General features: G+C 46.9%; 1 protein-coding gene across 1 annotated transcript in view; it reads right to left on the reverse strand.

Annotated features, from left to right (window-relative positions):
- The window catches only part of LOC142905295 (NACHT, LRR and PYD domains-containing protein 3-like), a 30,427-nt gene extending 14,398 nt beyond the window's left edge, over positions 1-16,029 (reverse strand). Inside the window, exons 1-3 of the mRNA XM_076064493.1 lie at positions 15,950-16,029; positions 14,960-15,055; positions 3,133-3,518 (exon numbers count right to left, since the gene is read on the reverse strand). Of these exons, the coding sequence (XP_075920608.1) occupies positions 3,133-3,496 (364 nt within the window). The 5' untranslated portion in view covers positions 3,497-3,518; positions 14,960-15,055; positions 15,950-16,029. The remainder of the gene's footprint in view (positions 1-3,132; positions 3,519-14,959; positions 15,056-15,949) is intronic.
- Positions 16,030-16,257: the final 228 nt, after the last annotated feature.

Raw genomic sequence — 16,257 nt, forward strand, 5'->3', positions numbered from 1 at the left:
ACTCGTAGCATCCCACGTGATACATCGTAGGTTCACTTGAACTTCAACTAATCTGGCTACTGCATCATCAGCAAATACTGTGGCAGCCACTACATTGTGGAGAGTGTCGATTTCCAATGACAAATTTGCTCAACAACTTCCATCAGCTTTCCAAGGAAACATTGAACCCAGTCTCTCACCACTTGGGCAATGGTGACCATGAGTAGCCTGATCCCTCTGTATCTGATCTTATTTAAATTTCTCGGGAATCATATATTCGGAGTCATTATCTCCCGTGGACTTTTTTACAAATGACGAGGTCTACAAATTTGACGTTGAATCTGGAGTGAAGTATAACCAATCCAGTTTCAGTTTCATTTATTTTGTATAGCCCTGTGAGCCATTCGGCTCTTGAATCGGGTGCAACTGCAACAAACAAAACCAGGAACAAGAAACATCTTAAAGTGACTACGCGCAAACAGAAAAATCCAGGAAAAAACAGCAAAGTCTTCCGGAAAAAGCACCGTATATCAATGCTGTGTGCAAACATCCCAGTGGGATGCAAGCCAAACAATTACAACCATAAGACAATTTAGATTAAAGTTATCAGTCTAACTCTGTACTACAACAAATAAATATGGCTAAACCAAAACGTTTTAGAAATCACTAAAATAAAGCTATAAAAGCAATGTAACAGTGATCATAGGAACTAATTTAAATTTTACAATAAAAGATACACATAACATGTACTACCAAACTTTGCAGCCATAGCTTGCTGCATGAGTCACTCCATAACAGCAGGAGTATCAGTAGGAGTATCAACATTTTTCAAGAGTTAAGAGGAGAGAGTAGGTTCCGTTTCATGAGTCAATGGCATTAAAAGGCGGGGTGTCATTAGAAATAGCAGTCATTTCTAGATTTAAAGCTTTCGTGACTGCAAGGATCCATATTCTGGTTCTATTCGGTAAAGTCACGTTAGTAAAAAATAAAACAACAAAAATCACGACGTTTCGGCCACAACACAAGCGGCCTTCATCAGGTGAAGGGACCAGGCTGTCTCGAGGACAGCGCTGGAGTGAAACACAGCCACGCTCAGACCGCGACCTTTAAGCTGTGTGCAAGGGAACAAGGTGCCTTGACAAAGGAATTAGCATAAAAATTAGCATTTGATTGGCCGACTTAGCATGATGAACGGTGTAGAGGTGGTTTACATGCGGGTGCACATTCCGGTTGGCGTGGGGGGGGAGGGGGAGTTTACCTATTGATGGTGTGAAAAAGGAATTTTTAAGAGCTGCGAAAGTTTGGGGTACCACTACTTGAAAAATATACTGTACCATTGAAAATTAGTTTAATGTTTGGTTCGATTTACAACATCTTTCCAATGGTTGCTTAATTTGAAACCATCTTCTCGGTTGAAATTGTGTCTGTGTTTGTAGATCTGAATTGCCTCGTAAACAAATTTCTGATAAAAACCCGTGGGTTTGCAAAGAACCTTGGTATCGGAGAAAATTATATCGTGATCACCCACAGCGTTGTAACAGTGATCAGCTACGGCAGAATAATTCGTTCTGCCGTGTTTCAAATCTGATTTGTGCTCGCGAATTCGGTCAGAGACATGTCGCTTTGTCTCCCCGATATAGCAAGCACCGCAGGTAAAACTCAATTTGTAAACCCCGGGGTACTGTAAGTCAGGAATGACATCCTTCACAGATGGGATCAGATCACGAATTTTGTGTACTGTATTGAACCGGACCTGGATCTTGTGTTTGTTTAGAATTTTGGAAATCTTTTTAGTAACGCCTGCTATATATGGTAGTGTGATGGTTTTCACCGGAGTATCAAGTGGTTGTTTCTGTATGGAGGGAGAAACAGCTTGGCGGATGGTACGGTCAGAGTATCCATTCCTTTTGAGGGCCAGGTGTACATGTTTTAATTCACGGGTCAGGTGGTGTTGGTCCGAAATGCAATGAGCTCTTAAAAATTCCCTTTTCACACCATCAATAGGTAAACTCCCCCTCCGCGCCAACCGGCATGTGCACCCGCATGTACACCACCTCTACGCCGTTCATCATGCTAAGTCGGCCAATCAAATGCAAATTTTTATGCTAATTCCTTTGTCAAGGCACCTTGTTTCCTCGCACACAGCTTAAAGGTCGCGGTCTGAGCGTGGCTGTGTTTCACTCCAGCGCTGTCCTCGAGACAGCCTGGTCCCTTCACCTGATGAAGGCCACTTGTGTTGTGGCCGAAACGTCGTGATTTTTGTTGTTTTATTTTTTACCTACGTGACTTTACTGAATAGAACCAAAGAGAATAGCAGTCATAGCTAGTCAATATAAAAAAATTAGGAGTAAAAAATGTCCACAAAGGAGGAGACATTATACTGAGAAGAGCAGATAGCCAAGGACCGAGCCACGTGGAACACCATATAATTGGGACTTCTGAACAGAAGGCAGTCCTTGCTTGCAAAAATAGGGCTCACTTTTAGAGGGGAAGCAGAAGCAATGGGGAAGTGTGAGAGATGCCTGCGTAGCCATGCCGATTCAATAGGATGGAGTGGTGTGTGGTATCCAAAGCAGCCCAAAAGTCAAGAACTAGAAGCAGCTTCCATAATTTAAGAGAGGTGGTCATTCACCCTCAATAGGGAAACAGTTTCAACGAAATGGCCTTGGTGGAATCCAGATTGTACCAAGTCATGGAGACCAAGGCAGCTGATGGGTTTGCTGCCATGGCCAAACATATTGGGCTTGACACTTGAAAGAGAGCTTCATAGCTCATTATATTCTTCCAGCTCAAATAAAATGCCTGTGTCTGAAGAGGTGAGAGAAAATCACCATGTTTAAGTCATTTGCAAGGAAAGGGAGGTGTAGGATAGGACAGAAATTCAGGAATGTTGGGGTACAGTGTGGATGCAATGTTTTGATACTGACACACATTTCCATTATCCATCCATCCTTTCCTCCAAATTTCTGATCCCTTGTACATACCCTGCTATGGAATGGAATATGAATGTCCTCCTCCTGAGAGGGATGTTGTTATGCAAGAGTGGTGCAGTTTGCGAATATCAAATGACAGTTCATATCAGTTCAAAGCAATTCCTTCACTTAAACTTGCCAGAGACATGCGAATGGTTACGTGAAGTTTAGCATCACTCACGAGAAGCTGCTCCAGGGATGGCTTTACCCGCAGTTGTGCTCAGATCGACACCCATCACGTTGAGCTGCTGCTCATGCTGTGATATCCACTGACCCAAGAGAGGGATCTCGGATCTCAGTGGCACCAGCACATCTTTAAGGAATCTCATGCACACTTCTTCTCCATTGTTGAGCACCAGGTCAACCAGGTCCCGTGTTCGTGCCATGGGGTTATTCTCGCTTTTGAGGGACGCATATACACTGTCCAGGACTATCCCTGTTTGATAGGAATAGTCAAGCACTTCTGAAGACTTCGCCTGGAGGTATTTCTGCAGATTCACTTTGTTGGTTTTAATGCTCTCACATGCAGAAACTTTTGATGCCATCACGACAAATGCATCGAGTCACCTGAAGAAAATGAAAACAAACCATGTGTCACCTGTAAGCATAGTCGTGTAATTTTAGACAGGTACGGGAAAGAATAATAATTATAAAAATAAAATGTTGCTACTAAAATCTGAGAGGTCTCGGTTAGGTACAATTGTGACTTTAGGTATTTGATTGTGAATACATTGAGTTATTTAAATTGTAATGAAAGCTTAAAAATTGTCATTGGAATATATAGAAATACATACAATTGCATCGAAACACTTTAGGCATCTCAAAACACTCTTCAGTGCAAGCATTTGAACATTCACATGAACACAACACTACGATAAAGAAAAGTAAAATGTAAACCTAATTCAAAACACCACACAGGTTTAGCAGATTAAGCAGCTGCGTGACACCACGTGCTCACTGCCTCGACCATCGTGATGCCACGCAGATGGCAAATTGCGTTGTAATGTGCAATGATCGGGATAGCGTCACCTCTAGTTGAGTGACGATTAGAGGGTGGGAGCCAGGTTTGATCTTGGGTAGTCCCTATGTAGTGGGCACTCCCATGCTCTCAATGTATGGGTAGAGGGTGCTCTGAGGTTGTCTAGCAGTGGTATGACGTCACATACCGCGCTCCCAGCAGCGGCTGGCGGGGCCATTTGTGAGGGGGCCGGGGGAGCCGACGGAGGGAGCCGATGGAGCCAGGAGGCCGACGGGGCGGGGGAGCCGGGGGGGGGGGGGGGGCGACGGAGCCGGGGGGAGGGGGGGGCGACAGCGCGGGCAGAGGGAGCCGACACTGACTTTCTCATACATCATACACTGACTCATTCACACCATGCACTGACTCACTCACACATCATGCACTGACTCACTCACACATCATGCACTGACTCGCTCACACATCATGCACTGACTCGCTCATCATGCGCTTACTCACTCACACATCATACACTCGAACAACCACTGACCCATTCACTCATCATACACATGTTCACTCATCGTGTGCTGGCTCACTCGCACATCATACACTCACTCTGCCGCTGACTCGCTCACACATCATACACTGACTCACTCATCATGCGCTGGCTCACACATCATGTACTCACTCAACCTAATACTGACTCGATCATCATACGCTGACTCGCACATCATACGTTGACTCGCACATCATACACTCACGCTGCTGCTGACTCACTCACACATCATACACTGGGAGTGTCGTGCTGCCAGCTATGGCTGCAGGTTTTGTCGTACATGTTATGTTTATCGTTTGTTAATTTTAAAATCACAGTTCCTATGATTACTGCTGTTACATTGTTTTTGTAGCTTTATTTTGGTCTGGTTGTGGTTCAATAGTTTTCTGCAATGTAGATTCATATTTTGTTTGTTGCGTTTGCACCCGACTTAAGAGCCGCATGGCTCACAGGGCTATACCTAATAAATTAAACTTGAATACGCTTCACAGAAATGAGTAAACATGACCTTTTGTGGAGGTAGTGTGTTTGTGTGGGGAAGCCAAAACTTAAAGTACACACATGAGGCAACGTCAATGTTACTGTAATGTTCATTATGTTAAATAAATCACTTATACAGGACAGCAGTGGTCCAGGTGTCTGTGCAACCACCTTCCTATGCCTTTGAATCTCCACTTGCACTGTCTCTTAGGAATTCTTCAAAATTAGCGGCACGTTACATCATCATCAGCAGCCATTGTCTCTCTACCGCTGGATGAACGCCTCCCTATATTTGTTTAACGTGAGAAATTGATGAAGAAAATTCTTAATTTAACATTTTTTATTAGTATCAATAATAACGAAGCATCTGGTCAGTGAGTATGCACCACGTGCATTTACAACAGCATGCAGAGCATGAGACTATAACGAGTTTTGTACATCATGTTTGTAAACCCAAGTAATCCATTCTTTAGTATGAGATATTTATACATTTAACTCTTTGTGTATTGAGCTGTGTGTATTGCATTGCTGCAAACTAAATATCTATACTGTACATATACAGGCCGGTCTGACTTAACCAGCGTTCTTTCTACAAGAAGGTGCTATAACAAGCAATATTAATTTATCCCTGGGGTGTCACTATATACGTATGATTTTATGAGTAGTCAAATAGTACGAGGAGATAATGCAATAGGGAGAAGGGGGTGAGGGCGTGGGCTTAGTCGCTTTTTCTCTCATACAGCACACATCTCCACAGGAAATGAAAAAAATAACACCTGGCAAATGGACATACATTGATGTTTACGCCCAAGGCGCAACAACTCTATTGGTTTCACTATCGTGCAGCTCCACGCTACACACAGCAGACGCGTGCTCCCTACAGAGGATAAACTGTCGAGCGTCTTCTACGCCGACAGAACGAGCTTCAACACAAACATCCCCCATGTAGCTCCACAGACTGGTGGGTCAAGTGCTGTTAGTGAGCCCCTTTGAAGACCTGCACGCAAAGTGGGGTAGAAATGGCCAGCACCACACCTGGCCACGTTTGTCTCATAGGTTATACTGATTACCCATTGTACCAGGCACTCATTTAATGCAGACACAACCTAGAGGACCCAAAACCAGTGTAGATATCACGTGCTATTGATAACTGTGGCTGAGTTTGTTGTGCAGCATGGCTCGCCACAAACACACATAGGCGATGTACACAAACATACAAGATACAAATGAGAAAAATCTCCCATATCGTTTTTTACATTATTGGGATTAGTTCTGCTAGCGAGCACCTAAGAAGGCCAGTACGACACATGAAGGGGTGGATACATAAACACAATAACAATAAAAGCCATTCGCCACTCAAAATTGGTGACGTCAAAAAAGTGTTTGTGCCAGGCTAAGTGCACATTGAGGTCACGTGGACTGTCGAAGGCTCATGGGCAGTAGGTTACAGGATAGATAAAGGTGTCATGGGTTGAGTGACAGGGATGACTGGCAGATCTACCACCTGTGCTCCCTACTGTTCCACCTTGCTGCATTTTACTCATTCTGCACTCCGCTCGTTGTTGTGAGCATCACTCCTCCGCCCTCCGTTATTGCTGGAGGCGGACATCCTTCACAAAACTCCTCCAGAGACGCTGATCTTGAAACCACTGGTCGAGCTGTTGGCAAGCCCAAACAGCTCCACCATCCTTCTGTTACACTGCAGTCAAACTCTTGCCTATAGCGATAAGCCCCTTATATCTGGACAAACAGAAGCTGTTTGGGTACACAGTGACTGGGCATTTGGGCTACATGACCCAGCCAATGCTGCCTCACCTGCCTTAGTATCTCACTGATGGGCATTTGTCCAGATCATTCAAGGATCTAAGCTGCTCACATAATCTAGTTTGTTAAGCCCACGGTGGATCGTAGACAACTTGAATATGCAAAACCAGTGTGGATGTTCCTTTAAAAGGGATCCAAATTTCTCAAATGTAGAGAAGGGAGGGGATATCTGGCTGAGAAGACCCAGAGCTTTACATGGAGCGACAGGCAATGTAGCATTCACAGTGTGTTACGCAGCTGAGATAATTATGTTCAACCGATTCGGAGCATGACCTCTGCTGCCAAACTGGAGCTAGTCACATGCACCCTTTCCAGGTATGGAAAATTGTTCTGCTCTGTCCAAAACTGCCCCACTGCTCATGGGGAGTGGAGGGATGGGAGAATACGATGACAGAATACCCAGGCAGGTGCTTTGTTTTATGTGGGGATGAACGTAAACCCCATTTCTTAGTAGTACTCTCGAAGTTCAACAAAAGCTTCTCCAGCTCATACTGGATATAATTCTTATGGTGGGGATGGTTGTAATGTGGAGGTGGGCAGTGGTAATGCACGCTCCTGTCTAATGAGGAACCAACAGTTTGGGACAATTTCAAGATTATGTAAACAACGCCGCCAAGACCAGCCCAACAACCTGTTGCAATATTGGAAATGAATGGATTAGTGATTAAACGTGGTGTTTAATTGAAAAACGAACGTAAAAACTGCTACAAGGGCCTAAGAAGGCAATGCAAAACTCAGATCTGGCATGAACAGAGGGGGCCTGATAGAAAAGCTGCAGCAGTTGAATAATAACTCTCAGTCAAATAAAGGATGACTTTGCAAACTTCAGTCAGCTCAGGGGAGCCTACTTTAATATTTCCTGCGCAATTACAAATGCCAGTGGCAAGCTCCTCAGCAGTTGAAGGCGGAAACTAGCATGCTAGAAGTAATTATGCTCCCAAATGCAGAATCGCTCTTCGTCATATCCCTTTGAAGAGCTCATGCAAGCCACAGCAACCAAAGACCCTACACCTTCTGCATTGAGCCATTTGAGTATAAAGTGAGAGGTACCCTAAGAAAAATGAAAGAAATCACTAGTATCCAACACTTGCAATATCAGAGCAGAAATGCTGACACCCAGAGGCTCAACTATCATCACATGGGTGAGTAAGATCTTTTAACACACGTGGAGGGCAGGCTTGAAACCAGCTTTCAATGATGCAGCCTTTTTGGTTGGACTGCAGGCAGTCTTACTCGTGCCGTGTCAGTCATAGAAGTTGTTGGACCATACTTATATTTGCCTCAAGCAAGTCTTGACGAACAAAGTGGGGTATAATCTGCTGAGTAGTGTAGTGGAGGCTGTGAAATGAGAAATAATCAATTAGAGTGCCTTTAAAAAGAGCCTCTGTCAAGGTGATGTGCACATCAGTGAGATACAATCATCATTGGGAACAAGGAGGTGTACATTCAGCCTACATTTCTAAAGAGAGAACATAAAGTGATGATCACAGGAGAAATCTGTGGATGGTAAGTGACAGGCCCAAATAATTGCATCAAAAGAAAAGGGAATGAGTGACCTCCGAATGAGTAAAGGTTGATTAGAAGTTCCAACAGGAAGCCTTGGTTGCTGGGCGGAGAATGAGTGAAGGGGAGTAAAGCGAGATGGTAGGGACGATATAGGAGAACATTGGGAGGGGAATAAGATGATGGGAGAGGCAAGCAGGAGCGTGTCCATGGTGGAACTTGAAGACAGCAAAGGGGATATTGTGCTTGATGCAGAAATTAATCGGATACCAGTGGAGGGATCAAACACGATCACAGCTTTACCAATTAAAAACCAGGCAACAGAAACAAACATGAGTACAGTATTACCAAAAACAAGACTGTCACACTATATAAAGTCCCACTAATTTCATGGATCGTTATTAAACAAAGGTGTCGCTTTAATCGACATTGTGAACTCGGGATGTTACGGGACAATGAGTCCCATAGGCAACGCCACGGGCTGAAGGGCACAGTGAGGGCTATCACTCCCTCGACTGACTGTGCGCGAGTAACAGACTTCAGCCTCTATTGACGATCTCTGTGAACAGGGAGGTGGAAGCCAATAGAGTTCATGTCAACAACAAAAACCGTGACCTTTAAAGAGACAATGCTCCTGTTAAAGTACGATTGACAGTACATTACCATTTTTACATGCTTCAGAGTACTATACCCATTTTAGAAGCAGCGTTGCTTTGTAGATTGATTTTGTTACTGATGGAGATAGTAAAAAAAGCATGTGGCAAGATGAGACGTTCATTCGAATCCGTGTTCTCAATGTCCTAGCCCCTTGGCATAGCCCCTAGGCTCAAGCACAAGACACTGATACTATTTTACTCAACACCCACCTCTATAACCCCCCTAATCGCTCCCCCTCAATCCCGCTATCTCCCCCTCCCCCCATCGCGATGTTATTTATCTTCCAAAAAAACTTCTTCGATAACACCGCTTTGAAATGAAATGTTTATAGTAAGAGACGATTCAGGCAATGGCCCTTTTGTCACAGCACTTCAGTCTCCTCGACTTGTGACATCGGCACAACCCATGAGGAGGCCGCATTTGTTGCACTCCAAGATGGCTTGGTGAACGCCCCTCCCCTCCACTACCCCGACTTTTCCTTGCCGTTTGTCCTTGATACAGATGCTAGTAACACTGGCATTGGAGCTGTTCTGTCTCTAGTTGTCAATGGCATCGAGAGTGTTATCGCATAAGGAAGCAGAGTGCTGTCTCCGGCTGAACAGCGGTACTGTGTCACACGCTGATAACTGTTAGCTATCGTGTTTTTCTTGCAACAGTATCTTCCATATTTGTATGGGAGAGACTTTGAGGTGCGCTCGGACCACGCGGCGCTGCAGTACGCGCTGCAGGTTGACCAGCCATCTGGCGAACTTTCACGCTGGTTGGAGGTCCTCCGTGACTACTCTTTTCAGGTTACCTATCGCAAAGGCTCCCATCACACGAACGCGGACGCCCTCTCGCGATTACCCACGAACGAGAGTTGCGCAAGTTTTTCGGGCTCCGGTCGCTGTAAGCCGCGCAACGAACACTCGCCCCCTACCCTTACGGCATCGGCCGAGGTTGTAACATCTGAGGGAGCTGGGGATCCAGTGGCGCGTGATGCTGTCATTGGATTGGACCACGAAGAATGGGGGCGCCTCCAGGTTGAGGACGCTTCCCTGCTTAAATTGCGATGCGGAGTCAGAGAGACTGATGGGGGCGAGGATTGATGGGGTGTCGCCTCTTTCATTCTCAGAGGTGGATTGCTCATGCATTGGGACGGAGAGATGCGATGTTCCAACATTGTTGTGCCCACCGCCCTGCGGGGTAAGGTCATTTGGGCGGTGCACGAGCGTCTGTTGCACTTGGGTGTGCATAAACTAGCATTGGCCACACGTAAGTCGGATTTCTTCTGGCCTGGCATGGCTGAGGATGCTGCTAATTTGTTGAAGGGGTGTGTGCAGTACACGCGGTAGAAGCCGCTCGTGGGAATAAATATTTTCTGGTGGGAGTCGAGTATTTCTCATGATGGCCTGTGGCCTGGCCGCTTCCCAAACAGTTGGCGGCAAAGATCACTGAGGCATTCCTCAATGGCTATGTAATTGTAGTGGCATGGTTGAACATGATCGCCACTAATCATAGCCGGCAGTACTAGCTTGTGTCAGTAGGGAGCAGAGGGGAGGCTGAACCTGCTGGATTAATGATGACGGGCCGTTGGCCAAGGCAATCCCTGGGGGAGCATCGTGACCAACGGTCAGGACCCCAGATCCCGGGAAGGGGGCTGGGGAGATGATGTCATTCTCCAGACCCTCGGAGACGGTCCTAGAAGGAAGGCGTGGCCAGGGGCGGAGTGAGCCAGGAGCCTATATATAAGTCAGGTCCCTGAGCGGTCCCAGCAGTTGTTGTCCGGCCGAAGACTGAAGAGCATCCTGGAGCCCTGAAGAGTAGAGCCCAATGGGCAGAGCCGAACCCCTGGCTAGGGTCGGCTCGAGCTTGTACCAGTGAAAGCTCCAGCTGATAACCAGTGAAGACTCAAGCGAAGACTCAAGCCCCAGCAGTATAGATGTCGTGATAGCCAGTGAGAGGCAAGCTAGTCTGGAAGGACTACCTCCATAGAGTATCGGGTGAAAGGGGCCATTACCCCATTGTGTAATAACCTGTTAATGTTATAATAAATGTGTTGCCTCAGAGTAAGCTTCCTCCAGTTTATTACCCACTACATAATGGACAAGAGTGCTCCCGAACGTCTTCTGAACAATCAGGGCAAAACATTTTCTTCAAAATTATTGCAAGAGGTGTGCGTTAGTTGTGAACCAAGAAAGTACGCATGTCACCGCACAATCCGCAGATGGATGGTATGGTTGAGGTGGCTGCACAGAACTCTGACCTCCATGTTGAGTCATCAGGTCAGCGAGAACACGACCCCCAGATTCATGTTCAGTTACAAGCCGCACCCAACAAGGCTAAATCTTAAATCTCTGACTCCGTGTGCTGTACCCTTCAAAAGCTTTCAGAAGTGCGGGAGACTTCCAGGGTAAATTCTGATTCGTGCCGATTGGCCAATGAATGGCTGAGGGGCTTCCGTACTTCAAAAACATGAATGGGCACCTGGGGACAGAGCTTGGTTGCACTGTCCACAGGTACCGGTGGGTACATCGCCCAAATTGCTCAAACCCTGGAGAGGGCTGGTTGATGTGATTCGGGTCATTCGACCGCAGTGTGTCCAGATCCGCTTGGGGCGGCGGAGTTGATTTGTACACTCCTCTTGCCCTAAGCCCTTTATTGCTCCCTGTGAGTTTGTTCCATCTCCACACTGTGGGCGCCGAGGGACAGATGTGTCCGGCGAGCTGGCATGTGTGCACGTTGAGGTTGGTCCTCAGCGGAGTCGTGTGCTTCCTCCCTCAGGTGCCGCGCGCCTGATGTCCCCCGAGCCGCCGCCTGCGCTGTCTTCACTTGATTCGAGAGAGGAGAACCCGTCGACCCGGCCTACTGCTCTTCGTGAGGAGCCGGATTCGACTGGACAGTTGCATATTCCCCCTGGGACCTCCAGGGAGAGTGAGCCCACCTCCACTGGAGGCCCAGCCACGAGGACTCGCTCAAAAACTCTTCGGATTTTGTGACACCCATGCACACACACTCCCACACCATCAGTTGCTTGTCACACTCAGTAGGCCATATCGGTTATTGGCTGAACCTAGCCTTTGTTGTGCTTATGGGTATTGTTACACGGTGAGGATGGGAGTTGTTGGTGATGGAGGGGATTCCGTGCATTCGCGTTTAATATTTTCTCGTGTTGTTCTGTACATTTGCAGCTAGTGTATATATTGTATAGGTGGGCTTGGTTATTTATATGCTATTTGTTATTGTTATTGAGGCACACATAGCGTTTAGTCACTTTTACTCGCTTTTTTCACCTTATTCACTTAAGCAACCATTGGAAAGATGTTCTAAATCATACCAAACATTAAACTAATTTTCAATGGTATTTATCCAAATAGTGATATACCAAACTTTCATAGAAGCTTATTTCACTTCACACCTACATTTGTAAACTCCTCCCCCGCCCCGTGCCGGTCCTCTACGTTCCAATTCACACCCCCTCCCCCCCTCCGTGCCGGTCCTCTTGTGCGTTACGGTCATTTTATGCTAATTCCTTTGTCAAAGCATTTTGTTTCCTCCCACACAGCTTAAAAGGACGCGACCTGGGATGGACTGTCTTCACTCCAACGCTGTCCTCATGACAGTACGGTCCCCTTCACCTGATGAAGGCCACTTGTGTTGTGGAAGAAACGTCATGATTTTTGTTTTTTATTTTTTACCTACGTGACTTTACCGAATAGAACCAAAGAGTATGGATCCTTGCAGTCACGAAAGCTTCAAATCTAGAACTTATTCACTTGGTTAGTTTTAAGGGGGAGTTGACAGCCAGGACGGCTGAATGCTACGAATGGGGGGGGGGGGGTAATGTAGTGACATCGGGAATGCCACTGTGTAGTGCCGGCCTGAGAGGCACGGCGTGCGATGTAATTACATCACCGACACCCCATATATGTGGGTGTAGTACCAGCCCTAGTGGGGCTTGGTGAGTGCTGAGTCATGGCGCTGAGTGGCACCACGTGTGGCGTGCAGTGCTGTTCTATATAGGAGGGGTGTGAAAGTGTCAACCATGAATGAGGTTAATGTGGGCCATTGCACTCTGGTTGACCCTGGAAGGTACATGACGGGTAAAGTCTACACAGGGGCCCCAAGTTGGGGCTAGTGGGTAGTCACGTATCAGGGCGAGATCTTGCAATAGGAATCGAGAAGGTAGTCGTGGCCAAGGGCAGAGCCGGCCACGACTGGTGAGCATATAAACCGGGTCCCCAGAGGGACCGGGGTTCAGCTTTGCTGTTGTCTTCTGAAAGATCTACATTCAACGTCCGTGAAGAGTCACCAACACATGGGCAGGACTCAAGCTGGAGTCCTGCTCATTGTAGCTATCCCAGAGTGTTAGCGCAGATAGCCTGGTGGTCCACCACCATAGGTTGTTATCTGGTAAAAGGGAAGTTACCCCTTCGTGTTGGTATAAATAAATTTGTTGCCTCCAAAGAGTATGTCTGCGACTCAATTGAACCGACTACACAATGGTGCAAAGGTCAGTAAAGTGACCGAGGCCACCAGGGGCTGTACCAGTATACCACATCAGATTAACAAGGGGCTCAGTGGTGGCAACAAGTTATCCCCTTCGCCTGGAATGCAGGAGGTCGTGGGTTCGATTCCAACCCCGACGCCTGGATATTTGGAGTTTGCATATTCTCCCCGTGGTGGCGTGGGTTTTTCTCTGGATCCTCGAGTTTTTTTCCCTCCACATTTAGAAATATGCGTTTACAGTATTTGGCTGCTACAAATTTCCACGTGATAAGCCACTTCGTTGAGCTACGATTTGTGGCCAGGTTGCTTTTGAAAAACAGCTATATAGCTCAGTGGACCTTACTTGGTACAATAAAATAAAAATCTGCCGATTCCTGGAGTTATACTATAGGAAGGCCTGGGTACCCAAGGGACCAGGTTACAGCATCTGTCAGTTCAATGAAAAATCTAATAGCTTAGTGAACTTTGCCTGGTTCATAAAATATTTTGTTAGTGTTTAACCTCACGTGACAAACAATAAATCCAACAAACACACCCAGTGCTGAAATGCACTGAAAAACAGTAAATGTACCAGAATGAAGCAGTACACATCTTGTCAAGTTGTATTTATGCAACAAAGAAAACTAAAGAAAAATAACCAAATCCACATTAGATGTGGATGTGATCATAAAGTAAAGCACTTCTGGATAATGGGCACCCTATGCCCTGTCGGTCGTGTTGATTTTTTACCATATTTCACCACGCTGACTAGTGCGGGTTGGTGAAGCGAGGGGGGCAGAACTGATTCATTTGTCACTCGCCTCTGGATTTAGTCCATGGGTGTGTAGTGATGTGCGCTAAACACTGTGCAATTGGACGACCCCACATGCCCTGGGCACCCTTTCGCATGAGATATTCAAACTCAATCTATTTTGCAGGTGAAATATTTCTGAAATAAAAATGCAATGAAGGAAAAACAGAGAAACTGCTATGACACGGTGCACAGGTGTGAATTAATATATTATAATAATCAGTCACACGACTGACCATACAAGGCAAGCACACCATGGTGGTGTTTCCCAGCGCCTATCTCGTGACTCGGTATGGGAATCGCTGCGGCGGTGTCCGCTTGTGCAGCTCCATGCGACCCACAGCAGACGCGCGCTCCCTACAGAGGATCCACGGTCGTGCGTCGTCTACACCTACAGCACGAGCTCCAACACAAACATCCACCATGGAGCTCCACAGACTGGTGGGGCAAGTGCTGTTATTGAGCTCCTATGAAGGCTGGCATAGTACACGAAATGGTAAGTGGTCAGAACCACGCCGGACCGCCTTTGTCTCCCCAATGTGTGATGTTTACACACCGCCCCAGATACTAATTTGCGTTACACACACATTTACCTCCCTACCCCCCACCGCACACACACTCACACACTACACCGTTTTCCACACACACACATTTAAGCACCAATCAAAAATCCCCCGTGTATCCTACACAGGTGGTTTATATTCTGGACCACACCACCCACCGTCCCCCATGCACCACGAACTCCCCACACTCACCCACGCTGTGAAGTGTCGAGTCGCCCCGCGTCTCTCGCCCCTGACGCGGCCCAGTTCCCCGTGTAGCCTCCTCTCCCCTGCTCTCAGCCTCTGGCCCTGACGCAGCAGAAAGGAGAGGGGTGGAGGGGTGACGGGAGGAGTGAAAGGAGCGTTGAGGGGAGGGTTGGGGGGAGGATCGGTGGGAGGGGTGGGAGGGGTGGGGTGGGTGGGGTGGGGTGGGTGGGTGGGTGAGGTGGGGATGGGTGGGGATGGGTGGGGATGGGTGGGTGGGGTGGGTGGGGTGGGTGGGGTGCCCCTTGCTTTCTTCCGCCCCTCCCCCCACCTCTACTACTTATTTTAAGCCTCTGTCTGTTCATCCCTCCGGCCCCTTTTTTCTTGCTTCTCTGTCCGTCTTTCCTCTTCTTACCTCTTGTGTCCCTGTATATGTATTTCTGCTATCTTATACCTCGTATTTGTTCACTCTGTCTATGCTGGTATGTTCAACCCAGAGGATGAACACGAAATTTAGCACTCTTCTGAAATTCGTGGTCTGCCAGGCAGGTGTCTAACTGTGTCGTTGGCCGACTGGTTTTGCATCACGTAAATTTTTCTTAGGTTTTTTGAATTCTCGTCTCTCATCTTCTTGTTGTATTTACCTCCGTGCAGTTTAACGCTCTCTATGTGTTGCGCTGATGTCACCCTATGTGCTATTTGTTTTTACACCTGATGAAGATCGCTTGTGTTGCGGTCGAAACGTCATGATTGATTTATTTTAATATAATTTTATGGTATTTCTACATACGTGACTTTACCGAAAAAACCAATGAGTTAATCAATGGTTCTCTGTGTGAGTGAGTCTATGTGTCTCCATGTGAGTGAGCCTATGGCTCTGTGTCAGTGAGACTTTGGCTCTCTGTGTGAGTGTACTCTGTGAGTGAGTCTATGGCTCTCTGTGGGAGTAAGTGGGTCTCTAAGGCCACAACCATCTTGCCCCCTGCCCAGTGCGTCCACCTGGTTGAGCTGCAGGAGTCTATTGTCCACCGCTCCAGACCGCACAGATATCCGACGTCCACCTCCAGCACAGACACCAGCAGATTCTTAAACCTGGTTGTGGAAGTAAGGACACGAGAGGGGTAATAGTCAACCACCATTACCACCATCAATACCACCATTACAACCACCAAAATCACTGCTATCGTTAACACCACCATCAATATCACCACCTCCACCACAACGATCACTATCAAAATCACAATACTCTTTGGTTCTTTAGGTAAAGTCACGTAGGTAGAAAAAAATAATAGATCACGACGTTTCGA

This window comes from Petromyzon marinus, unplaced genomic scaffold (genome assembly GCF_048934315.1).
Source record: "Petromyzon marinus isolate PM22_M1 ecotype Great Lakes invasive population unplaced genomic scaffold, UKy_Petmar_22M1.pri1.0 PM_Scaffold_486, whole genome shotgun sequence".
Taxonomy (NCBI): domain Eukaryota; kingdom Metazoa; phylum Chordata; class Hyperoartia; order Petromyzontiformes; family Petromyzontidae; genus Petromyzon; species Petromyzon marinus.